At 40.4% G+C, this 12,935-nt stretch overlaps 2 protein-coding genes across 2 annotated transcripts; one reads left to right on the top strand and one right to left on the bottom strand.

Annotated features, from left to right (window-relative positions):
* Window positions 1-1,520: 1,520 nt before the first annotated feature.
* RpL35A (ribosomal protein L35A) lies at window positions 1,521-4,048 on the bottom strand. Its single transcript, XM_034985132.2, has 4 exons — window positions 3,933-4,048; window positions 3,480-3,706; window positions 2,396-2,626; window positions 1,521-1,590 (listed from the first exon to the last, which is right to left on the bottom strand). The coding sequence occupies exons 2-4, from the start codon at window positions 3,702-3,704 to the stop codon at window positions 1,567-1,569; spliced, it is 480 nt and encodes a 159-aa protein (XP_034841023.1). The 5' UTR covers window positions 3,705-3,706; window positions 3,933-4,048; the 3' UTR covers window positions 1,521-1,566.
* Window positions 4,049-4,953: 905 nt separating this feature from the next.
* P58IPK (dnaJ homolog subfamily C member P58IPK) lies at window positions 4,954-12,799 on the top strand. The gene is made up of 11 exons (XM_034985131.2): window positions 4,954-5,165; window positions 5,376-5,486; window positions 6,158-6,252; window positions 6,592-6,696; window positions 7,868-8,068; window positions 8,475-8,600; window positions 9,426-9,650; window positions 10,308-10,425; window positions 10,909-11,041; window positions 11,489-11,618; window positions 12,095-12,799. Exons 1-11 carry the CDS (start codon window positions 5,087-5,089, stop codon window positions 12,245-12,247), a joined length of 1,476 nt encoding a protein of 491 aa, XP_034841022.1. The 5' UTR covers window positions 4,954-5,086; the 3' UTR covers window positions 12,248-12,799.
* Window positions 12,800-12,935: the final 136 nt, after the last annotated feature.

Below are 12,935 nucleotides of genomic sequence, written 5' to 3'. Positions count from 1 at the left end.
ATAACATGAGTGAGAGTGACTGCAATGAGCGTCTTGTAGTGCAGGGCAAGGTACCTGAGGACGAGGAAGGTCACCTACGCGATGGACCGACCAAATGTCCGCTGGGGGCGGTCCCGTGCACGAATGTACCGAACTATTGGCCAGCAGGGAGAAATGGTGAATGCTCGTGAGGCGTATAACATCTGCCCCAAACACGTCGCTTTGTGATGACCGCACGAGTCACGACCACTCTGCCAGAGTGTTACGACGAATAAGATAACATGAGTAGTGATCCTACCTCTTAACTACCAAACTACGTGAGGTCATCTCCGTCGTAGTCTTGACATAATAGTGGCCTTTCACTTGATAATAATTGAAGTGGGCTATGAAAATAATTTCTAAAGATTTTAAATATCTATGTCTATATCAGCAGTTTTCACTATACCTGTCAATATCCCGTGTCCATTATCACAATGCAATATCGGGTCGTCGCGTCGTCGCTCGCCGTGACATCAATACCCACTTTACAATATACACACCACACAATATTATCAGTTATTCATATTTTTCCCGCGACATATAATTTATAGCCTGCACTCGGGGATAATATTATATAAATATCTATACATATATCAGTGAATTTTGAAGGTGGGTCTACGCTAGACGAACCGAGCACGAACGAAGCACAAGCGGAGCCATTCTCGGCTTCGTCGTTCGCGGCGTCTATAGTGTGGACGTACAACGAACCTACAACGATCACTGCGAGCGCGAAGCAAATCCCTTTGTGTTCGTCAAAAAACCGACAACAGGCGGAACGCAGCCGAGCACGAACGGAATGCTCGTTCGAGGCTTGCAAGTCGGTCCACACTAGACGAATTGTGTTCGGCTCGTGCTCGGTTCGCCTAGCGTAGACCCACCTTGAGAATCGGATCACAGAGATGAATCCAAGTGTAGATTATCTACTTCTATATACAGAGTGTAACCAGAATGCTAGCAAAAACGAAGACAAGTGATAGTACCGATGACTACTGATATGATACCGATGTATTGCAAATAAAACATCTGACTGACGCTAGGGGTCAACGAACGTTGCGTAAGTAGGCCACTCAGATTCAATGCTGCGTCATAGGTGGAGCATGGACCCGAGTTTTGCACGCTATACATTGCGGGTTTGAAAAATACTAAATCATTAAAACTACAATGAGGCAAATGGTTGTTGGTAGTGGATTGTCTGCCTTTAAGGTTTAAAAGTTTATTAGTCTGGCAAGGGGTTGCCACAACACTTAAGTGTCTGGCAATGTATGACATGATTTCTGATACTATTCTGAAGAAAATATTATACTTTGACGTAAGATTGTTTTACAAATTTATTGCCTCTTATCTTCCAAAGCCACCATGATTCAAACAAACGTTCCTCCCTGTATTGGGGACTTTCAGCTTTTATAAAATAACAAAGGTCTTTCACACGCTGGCTCTTAGATCCACTATGTTCATTTGAGTTTTAATTGGTTTGGATGCAGCATTAAAATAAAATACATATCTTTTGGATTTTGTTTTATTTTAGACTTACATAATATACAAAGGTTTTTAGATCCTCGATGGATACAACATCTGGAAAAAGAAAAATATATTATGTTAATAAAATATTGCAACAAAAATACTTGTCTACTTATAGTATGTAACTAGGTTATGCTCGCGACTTCGTACGCGTGGACTACACATATTTCAAACCCATATTTCATCCCCTTAGGGGTTGAATTTTCAAAAATCCTTTCTTAGCGGACGCCTATGTCATAATAGCTATCTGCATGCCGAGTTTCAGCCCGATCCATCCAGTAGTTTGAGCTGTGCGTTGATAGATCAGTACTCATCAGTCAGTCAATCAGTCAGTCAGTTAGTCAGTCACCTTTTCCTTTTATATATTTAGATGGCAAAGTTTACAAAAACCAAATTGGTTTCAAATTATAGACACCAAAGTGTTTGGCTACAAAATGAAACCTTTTGAAATACAAGTCGGTCCCATGGTTATATTTTCAATCATTCGCTTGAAAAATAATCCCTTACTAGATAAATAGATTTTGATTAAATTGGGATAGCTTGCATCCCAGAGATAGAAGGCTACTTTTTATCCCAGACTAGCTTATGCTTGTGAATCATCCGCATGGACAGAAGTAATTTAAAACCCCTATTTCACCCTCTTAAGAATTAAATTTTCAAAAACCGTTTCTTAGCAGATGCCTATGTCATAATAGCTATCTATCTATCTATCCAATAGTTTTAGCTGTGCGTTGATAGATCAGTCAGTCAGTCAGTCACCTTTTCCTTTTATGTATTTAGAAAACAAAAGAGTTCTTAACCTAATCCATGCAGACAAAGTTGCATGCATCAGTTAGTCTAGAATTAAACTATTTCTTACCACGCGTATTCTGTGTCCCATGGCCTGAGCGGGCAGGTTAGTCTTGAACCTGGCACGGACGCTGCCGGAGTTACCGTGCGGCCTGGTCACCTTGCCCCAGATGGCCCGCAGCTTGGTCTTCTTGCCCCGAGGCCCGCCGGGGATGGGGGTCCTCTTCTTAGCTTTGTACACGTACACACATTTTTTGCCCGTGTAGAACATTGCATCTTCATGGTTACGTGCACCTTCAACCTGGAAGGGTATTTTTGAATTCAGTATTTTTGGCTTTTTTTGAAGAGGAGATGGGATAAATGGTGATTAATCAGTAAATATTTTGTCAACACTAGTTGTTCAGGTTTCAAATGTCATAAAGCATCATTTAGATATTGGTCTGCCCCCCAGTTGTGTAACAAAAACATATTCATCGTTATCGTAATCATCAACAAATTCTGCCCTTTTATTGGCTGTGAAAAAATGTTAACAGCGAATCAACCAATCAAAGGGCAGAATTTGTTGATGATTACAATAACAATGAATATGTTTTTTTACACAATGGGGGGGCTGGTTAGGATCAAAGTTAGAAAATAAATAAAATATGATGATCATCAAAGATCATAATCAAGATTGACAATAATAAAAAGATTATATACTTTTGATTCTGTTTTACATACAACAATCTCTTAAATAAATTGATGTGTTTAAATATAATGCTATCATTTCCCACAGGCACCACTATGAAAGGGATAGCAATATTATGTTTACTTTAGTAGTTTGTGTACAAAGAATTACCCACCAACACCTTCTATAACTATTTTACCAGGTTTAAATCTAGAAAATCTAGAATCTACGACATGTACTGCAGGTTTAAATATCCAGCGATCTAGTTTTCAAAAGATTAAGCAGGCTGTTTCCAACTACTTACCTAAACATCATAATATTGCTTAAGCTTTAACTATTTACTTATTTGTATTTCTCCAGAAAATTCGCATTTTTAACTTAGATTTACAATAGCTACTAGTATTTACTAATTTAAATAGTAGATTTGCTATAATAGAATTCAATAAATCTAGGGTTTCTATAAAAACATAACCTCAAAATTACGCACCTTCAAAAGAGCTGTGTTTTCATGTTGGTTGCGCAGACCACGTCGGAATCCTGAGAAGACTGCCTTGGCGTACAGCCTGCCGTGCCGGGCCTTCGAGGACACTTTCCGGATAGCTTTCGGGGGTTCCGCAGGTGCTGCGGGGGCTGCCTTAGCCGCCTTCTCCTTGGGAGCTTTGCTTTTAGGCGCTTTCGCCTTGGGCGCGGTCGACGGCGCAGCGTCACTCATGCCTTAAACCCAATGATAAACCACTTTATCACACAAATCGGAACGTATTGTCGAGGTTATGTTGACAGCTAACTTAAAACTAATCTCAAGTTATCTTAGTTTTCGACACCAATCCACCATTTATTACTCAATAAAGCTGATTTAAAATTAATCGCACAAATTGATTAACTTGTATTTTATGTTTAGAAAAGCTTTTTTATTTAAAAAATCTCAATTTCAGAAACTAACCGGACACTGTTTTTCTTGTTGAAATGAAAGAAAGAATTTGTGTTGCCAGATGCCACGTTTTAAAAGGAGTCGTACTCTGATCGGACCCTGATTTGAACCTGACTTTTAAAGGCAGTTTTTTTAATGATTTTGTAGGTGTAATAAGTGTATATTTTATCTTCGACATTATATTTTGTACTAGCTTATGCTCGCAACTTCGTCTGCGTGTATTACACAAATTTTAAACCCCTATTAGTTTTTTGTCTGTAAAATGTATTTTGTAAGATTGTGACAAACGTCAAGTAAGGGTTTTTAAAAATAGAAATAGCAAGCAAACGAGCAGGCGGGTCACCTGATTTTAATGATTAACGCCACCCATGAATATTTGCAGCACCAGAGGAACTGCCGTTGCGTTGCCGGCCTTTCAGGAATTTTTTGGTCCGCCAACTTTGAACAACCCCATGTTGTAATCTACTGGGAACACTGCCGATGGGAGTTAATTCCAGAGTTGGCATGTGCATGGAATAAGGATCTGGCACAATGGATGGTCGAAGTACTTACACCAGACACGCAGGACGTGATGAGAGTAAAATTGCTTACGGTGGCGTGCGGTGCGATTGTAAAAAAAGGAGAGTGGAATGAGGTCAAAAGGTCTTCAGAGCACTCCCCATTATAAAGGCGATAGAACACGCAAAGAGAGCTTACATCTTTACGGTGCAGTAGTCTTTCCAACGGGTCGGTCCATTTGGAATCGATAAACCAATCTGATTTAGTTCTAATCTATTAGTCTGAATTTGCTTATTTTTAATGGCAATTATTTTTAATGACAGCTCCAAAATACGTTCTGAAATAAAACTAAACATTCTGATTAGAGCAATAACAAAGCTTTTGTAAACAAATTAAATATTTTGATTGAGCAATGAGTTAAGTAATAACTAACTTAAAATAAAATTAATAAAATCACTGACATAAGCAATGACATCTGTGAATGATTGGTTATCTGTGATGACTTTTGCAAGTTTATCTGATTTGGACCAATCGGAACAAACCACGAAAAGAGACGGAGCAAAGATGGAAAGATGGATTGTGGCCCTGTCAAATAATTAGTTTAACTCGAAACTGTATTGCTTTAATTCGCAATTAGGTCTGAATTAATACAATTTTTAACTACAACAATGGACTGCCTATCAAATATTAACTGGAACAAAGTCACACCATGTCTAGTGTTATTAGTGTTAGAAGTTTTATTAGAGTGTAAGTGGAAGGTTATATTTTTGTACTTATTTTCGGTTTATTCTCGTGTCTGTTATGTTTGTTGGTGAATTATGATATCGTGCCGTGCCAAGGGGCGTTTAAATAACCAGTAATTAATTAAATAGTGGTATAGTCATACAGTATCTTAAAATAAAATGCATGTCAAAATGGTTCGACTGACAAGTTTGGATCACAGTTTCGTGGTGATAGTTTCAGACTGCTCGTCTCAGGCGGAGGTGAACAAGCACCTGGAGCTGGGGCGCGACTTCCTGGCGCGCGGGCAGCTGTCGGACGCGCTCACACACTATCATGCAGCTGTTGGTAAGTAGACCACCTCATTTTAACAGGATCTTAATTAAAATATGTTACATTCAACTAATCTTTTGTATTGAAAACTTGTCATTTATCGTAGTAAATAGATAAGAAATTAAATCTTAGATTTTAAAGCTTTATGTTTCATGCATTTAAAGAGAGGTTCAGAATATTTTAGTGATACTGTAATGCATTTCAAGGGTCGGTGTTTGTGTTATGGATAAACAACCTTGTCACTTGACTTGGTGTTTGCTGAAAAGTAGTATAGCAGACTGTTAGAACAGTTCTATTAGCCTGCCTTCAAATTGAAGCATGACATACATGGTCATTTAACCATGCATACTACAAAAATGTACTTACCTGTATAAAGTTATGATTAAATAGTTCATATTCAAAGTGGTGAATTTATTTGAAACACTGCATTGTCTGTTATTCGTTCCTTGTGTAGTAGTGGTAGATGCATTTTACGATTCAAAAGTACTTGTAAAAGTTTAATTGAATAAAAATATTTTTATTTTTATTTTAATGTTCTTGAAGGTGTGTGAAGTCTGCCAATCCACACTTGGCTAGCATGCAAATTATGACCCAAATCCTTCTAATTCTGAGAGGAGACCCATGATCAGTAGTGGGCCAGTGATGGGTTGATCATGATGATCAGTATGCTGTTTTGTTGCTTACAGAGGGGGATCCACACAACTACCTCACATACTTCAAAAGAGGCACTGTGTACTATGCTCTGGGAAAAGCAAAGTTTGCATTGCAAGACTTCACTAAGGTCAGTTTAGATAAATTTGTTTGAACTCATATATAAGGAAAAGAAGTGTCTTTCCTGTGAAAAAGGACCCTGGATGGGTTCGATACTAGTTGGGCTAACATCAACTAAATACGTGAGTGAAGCCGGGTGTGAGATATGTATAACGTCGTTGTGAATCATTGAAATCAAACTCTCACTATATCTTAAAATTAGAAATTCAAAATCAAAATGTGCTCTAGTCTAAAATCGGAAATACTGAGTATTTCCGAGTAAAATGCTATTTTAAGCTGAAACCAGATTTTTTTAAAAAAAATCTGGTCTGGTCTGTATGGAGGCTTCTGTAGACGATGATTGTTGCAGGTGTTAGAGATGAAAGCAGACTTCACAGCAGCGCGGCTGCATCGCGCCAACGTCTACCTCAAGCTAGCACAGTACTGGGAGGCCAAAGAGGACTACTTACAAGTTGTAAGTACCTCAATTGTTGAAAGGAAAGCCTAATTTTAACAAAACTATGTAAAACTAGTTATAGCGACATCGTCCATGTGGACTACACAAATTTCATATCCCTATTTTACCCTATTAGGAGTTTACATTTCAAAAATTCTTAGCAGATGTATACGTCGTCATAATAGCTATCTGTATGCCAAATTTCAGACCAATCCATCCAGTAGTTTGAGCTGTGCGTTGATAGATTACTGCATGCTAATAGCTATAGGTACCTTTTTTGTTTACCAGTATTCACAAAAAAGAAATTTGAATTGCATTGAAAGTGTTGACAAAAAAAACTCAACACAATATACTGAAAAATATATCCTTGGGGGTGTCCCCCGCCTTATACTCGGATTGCCATCTCGACGTCGACGTCGCGGACTATATATTGTGTTGCGTATTTCACTAAAAATTTATTGTATTATTATAATCACAAGTGATGATAAATGAATCATTATCAGCAATAATGATGTAATATCATGTCATACTACGACACCAACTGCAACTGAGTGCTTGTTATTGTTTGACTACAGATAAGGCTTTTGATAATGCTAAGTGTCATCATCATCATTATCTAAATTTTTCCTGGACTTTTACCTGATAAGGCCATGCCGGCCCGATCATATCCAAATGAATTACAATCTAGGTTACTTACTTTATGCAACAGGTACATCTGAAGAGATATTTCCTATCCAGAAATATTTCAATATTCGATTTAAAGCCTATCGATGATGTACTGAGAAGTGAACTGACTTGGCACTCGTTGACGACAGGGTGTTCTCGGAAGGCCAAGCGGGGGTACGGGCCTCGAGGCGTAGCGTCCTTACCCGGGTAGGGCGCGGGGTATTCACGTTACCCCGGTGTTAAAACTCTTTGGCACTCGTGTATTTAATTTGTGGCGGTTGCCACAATTGCAACTAGATGGCGCTATTCAATCGACGCCATTTCATGACGTAGTCCCGAACAAATGTACCGCCGACAGTACACGCACTAACGGAGTTTTCTGCAATCTGGACTATATTAAGAAGTTTCAAGATACAACCGTCGACCCAGCTGGCGCTACCGAGCACGACCAACCGCTCGGTGGGAGATTGCACACCGCTCTGCTACATTTTTTTTAATGACAACTTGTTTTGCTTGTCACTAGACATACGAGGAGCCCTACAATGAGGAGGCAGCGAATATGTACCACCGCGTGGACGAGCTAGCGGAGGACCTGCGGCTAGCGGAGGCCTACTACCGCGGCCGCGACTACCGAGCGGCCGCCGAGCTCGCCACGAGGCTGCTCGAAGTGTCGCCCTGGTCCGCGCAGCTGAGGCAGCTGAGGGCCGAGTGCTATATCGCGCTGGTGAGTACTTGGCTTTATTGCTAGGCGATATATTAGCCATGAATGATGAGCGATCGTTGCAAAAAAATCGAAGAATCGAAGAATCGATTTTCGATTTATTCGACATCATAAAAAACAATCGAATAAAAATCGACAATTATTGAATATTTTCCTGCGAAACCTACTCATATTTTTATGTTGAAAATTGGAAAATATTTGTCGTTTATGGATTGTGACGTCATTGTTCGTTTTCCGCAGAGCGGTGGCGTTAATAATTAATTATATTAAAAATAAATAAAAATCATGATTTTTTAAATTATTCTCGTTTTTAATAATGAATTCGTAAACTACCACTATACAGAAAATCACATCATTTTATTACTACAGTCCAAGACCCTATTATATAAATGGTATTGTTTGTCGACAGAACGACCTATTCTCGGCGGTGTCAGACATCCGGTCCGTCAACAGACTACAGCAGGACTCCACAGAGGGCTACTACCGCCTCGCCACCCTGCTCTACCAGTTGGGGCATGTCAGCGATGCGCTTAAGGTATGGCATTACAGAAAACTTCGTTATTCATTTGGATTTTAAGGAAAATAATCAGAAATATAATTTTGTATAAACAAAACATATTAAATATTTTTAGGAATCGGAAGCAGTTTTTATTTTTAAAAAACAACAAAACAATAACTTTGGCTAAATAAACGATTCACTTACAAATCGCTTATGTTTTTAAACTAAGACGAAAGAAAACAAGGATATTGATTTAATAAACAGAGATCAACCTTACGATTTAACTTCAAAATAAACCGAATCTAAGAACCAGTTGTAGCTATAGCTAGACGTAGAATGCCTACTGAGAAGCGCCTCCGGCGAGAGCCAACACAGAATACCTCGATACGCATTCCACGTTCGTTGTTATTGTCTTACGGCGGTGGTGACAAATAAAATACGGTCTTAACAATATAGTAATCAAGAATCTTGAAAAATAAAAGTACAAGGATGGAACGAGAATTGACACATCACTACCATATTATAAATGAGAAAGTGTGTTTGTTTGTATGTCCTTCAATCACGTCGCAACGGTGCAACGGATTGAAGCGATTCTTTGCATGGTTATAATTAAAGACCTGGAGAGTGACATAGGCTACTTACCTAATTCCACGTGAACAAAGTCTTTTATACATAATAGTTTTTCATTTATCATGCAAAATGTCGAAAAAATGCCGTAGTACAGAACCATCGGTGCGCGAATCTGACTCGCACTTGGCTGGTTTTTGATATTATGTTTTTCAAAATTTTTTAGAATACTGCCGCCGTCTTAAACTGGCTATTTGCTTTTGAATTTCATAAAGTTTTTCATTGAATCACCAGGAAATCCGCGAGTGTCTGAAACTGGACCCGGAACACAAGCAGTGCTTCCCGCTCTACAAGAAGCTGAAGAAGGTGGACAAACTGTTGCTCGACTGCGAAGAGAGCAGTTCGTCGCGTGACTACATCGGGTGTATAGACAGTGCCAACAAGGTGCTGAAGATTGAGGACGAGGTGACGCTGGTCGTGTTCGAAGCCAGGAAGTGGCTGTGCAGCTGTAACGCTAAGGTAACATCATACTTTTAAGGCCATCTTAAATATATATATGTCTAATATATTGCCTTCATAATATGATGATAAGGATATCTAGACGGATAAGTCAGGATTACAACATATTAGATTAACCGTCCGAGCCTTCGTGGTCGCACTAACAATATTCTCCCACTACGAGAGACAACACGAACTACCCTCAACAATAACTATAGCAACCCTCACAGGTTTATATAAAAATCTTTACTTAAAAGTGTCCAGTTTAAAAAATTAGTCAAAATAATGACTAATTTTTGAGTAGCTCACGTCAAACTCATTATTTTGACTAATTTCTTACTGGACACTTTCAAGTAAAGGTTTTTATAAAAGTCTGTGAAGATGATACTGCTAGGGGCTCAATTTGAATGCCATACGCCTACTTTGTCGTATTAGTTTACAAATTGCGAAAAACCAAATTAAATTTGAATTTCGCGGGCAGACCGTGTCTTCCACCTTAAGTTTATTGGGCATTTGCGGGTCGCATATAACATGTCTAAAAATATTAAAGGTATGTACTATGTACATAGTTATATACTAAACAATATGTCGTTGAACCACGAAATAAGCTCTGGTATAGGCTATTGATGATGAGGTGGTAACAACAGAAGTACTGAGCAGTAGTTGGTTGTTTCTTAGGAAGAGCTGTACACGGAGGCGCTGTCGCAGTGTGCGGCGGCACTGGAGCTGCAGAAAGAACCAGCCGTGCTGTGCGATCGCGCAGACGCGCTGCTGGGCCTGGAGATGTACGACGACGGTATGTGTTTATATATCTATACATTGCTATATAGCTATTGTGACGTAGACATCCACTAAGAAAGGATTTTTGACCAATTCAATCCCTAAGGGGGTGAAATAAGGATTTTTACAAGGAAATAAGGAGCAAAAACGAGTTTATTTATACTTTAGAGCCTCAATAACTCAACGGTTGAAAGGTCGGTGGTTCAAACCCCACTTGTTGCACTATTATCCAATGTACGGGAGCGGTGTGCGGGGGCTCGACCGTACCAAAGCGAGATCTCCCACCGAGTGGTTGGATTTGCTCAGGGTTCCAGCTGGCCCTCTTAATATAATCCAGATTGCAGAAAACTTCGTTAGTGCGAGTACTGTCGGCGGTACATTTGTTCGGGACTACGTCATGAAATTTTATTGATTGAATAGCGCCATCTAGTTGCAACAGTGGCAACCGCCACATATTTGAATAAAAAATGTTTGTATATATATTTTTGGTTTGTTACAGCCATCCGCACGTTCAAGGACGCGTTGGAGCTGGATGAGGGCTTCCAGCGCGCGAAGGACGGGCTCGGTCGCGCGCAGAAACTGCAGAAGCAGTCCGAGCAGAGGGACTACTACAAGATACTAGGTGTTAAGAGGTGAGGCTTACCTTCAATACATTTAGATTCAACTAGCCGATGCTGATGCTGATGCTGATGAATAGTGCAACGGATGGGGGTGTGAACCGCCGACCTTTTTGAATTCAGTCCGCTCCTTAACCGTTGAGCTATTGAGGCTATGACGGCTGGCAGTGACGTCATAGCCTCGGCGACTTGTTACAAGTTCCCTATGGCCGGGTAACTGTCGTGAACTGTGCATAGGTCGTGTTTTATTTTGACTATCAATATAGCAGAGCCTCAATAGCTCAACCGGTATAGGAGTGGACTGAAAACCGAAAGGTCGACGGTTCAAACCCCGCCCGTTGCACTATTGTCGTACCTACTCCTAGCACAAGCCTGACGCTTAATTGGAGAGGAAAGGGGAATATTAGTCATTTAATATGGCTAATATTCTTATAAAAAAAAAAAAAAAATATGTGTTTGCAGAACCGCCAACAAGCAGGAGATCATCAAGGCGTACCGCAAGGCGGCGCAGAAGTGGCACCCCGACAACTTCCAGGGCGACGAGAAGAAGATCGCCGAGAAGAAGTTCATCGACGTCGCCGCCGCCAAAGAGGTACGTTACACTAAATAAAGGTTTAAATAAAACCGATCAAGAGCGAGTCAGACTCGCGCACCGAGGGATTCCGTACTACAGTCGTACAGTTTCGACATTTTACACGATAAATCAAAAACTATTACATACATACTAAAACTACCTTATGCTTGCGACTTCGTCCGCGTGGACTACACAAGTTTCAAACCCCTATTTCACCCCCTTAGGGGTTGAATTTTTAAAAATCCTTTCTTAGCGGATGCCTACGTCATAATAGCTATCTGCATGCCAAATTTCAGCCCGATCCGTCCAGTAGTTTGAGCTGTGCGTTGATAGATCAGTCAGTCAGTCAGTCACCTTTTCCTTTTATATATTAAGAAGATTAATAAATTATCAGTTAGGAAAAGACGAAATATTGGTCTTATTTCGTAGCTGGTTACGAAACATTGGTTACTAACGTGGACGGAACCAGTAAGAAGTGTAAACCTCTCACGCAGGTACTGACGGACCCGGAAAAGCGCGCGCAGTTCGACGCGGGCACGGACCCCCTGGACCCCGAGTCCAACCGCGGCGGAGGCGGCTTCCACGGCAACCCCTTCCACCACTTCCAGCACGGCTCGCCCTTCCAGTTCAAGTTCCACTTCAACTAGCTTCACGAGGGTCGCGACCCCTACCATACATCGCATAGTGGTAGGGGATCGTTTAGATACAAATGTTCCTATCTCACTAGGACAGCGGGGTGATTCGCTAACGGGGTGTCCTATGTGAGCGACGAATACGACGCGACACGACGCGACGTAATGCGATGCGATGCTACACGCGACAAATGTCCTACGTGATTTTGGTCATTATTTCTTGAGTCATGGAGAAGTACAGTACAGTTTTTAAAAACAAGTACGCGTTACGTCGCGTTTCGCCGCAGACTGCAAGCACGGTATGCCGTTGAGTTGATCGCGTTCGTCGCGTTCGTCGCGTTCGTCGCGTTCGCAGCGTCGCGTCGCGTAGTATTCGTCGCTCGCGCAGGACACCGCGTAACTCAGTGTGTAAAACTGAATGATAGCCATTGAACTCATTTGACATTTGTTTTTAATCCATCGAAGGTTTTTTTACAAAAATATTTTAACATCTCTCAGTGAAGCAGCAATGGTACTGATTCTGAGCACAACTTAATTTTAGAGTATTCGCATTCTCTTCTTACTAATGTAATGGGGCCGATTCTCTAGTACACAATCTCTAAACTAAACTAAATTAATAGGTCTAAATCTAGTGCTCTCCTTTTCCGCAAGCAACATTATGAAAGGGATAGCAATAGATTTAGACGTGCCATTTTAGTTTAGT

The sequence above is a fragment of the Maniola hyperantus genome, chromosome 4 (genome assembly GCF_902806685.2).
Source record: "Maniola hyperantus chromosome 4, iAphHyp1.2, whole genome shotgun sequence".
Taxonomy (NCBI): domain Eukaryota; kingdom Metazoa; phylum Arthropoda; class Insecta; order Lepidoptera; family Nymphalidae; genus Maniola; species Maniola hyperantus.
Note: the sequence above shows the minus strand (reverse complement) of the source record. Positions and strands in the feature narration are given on the sequence as shown.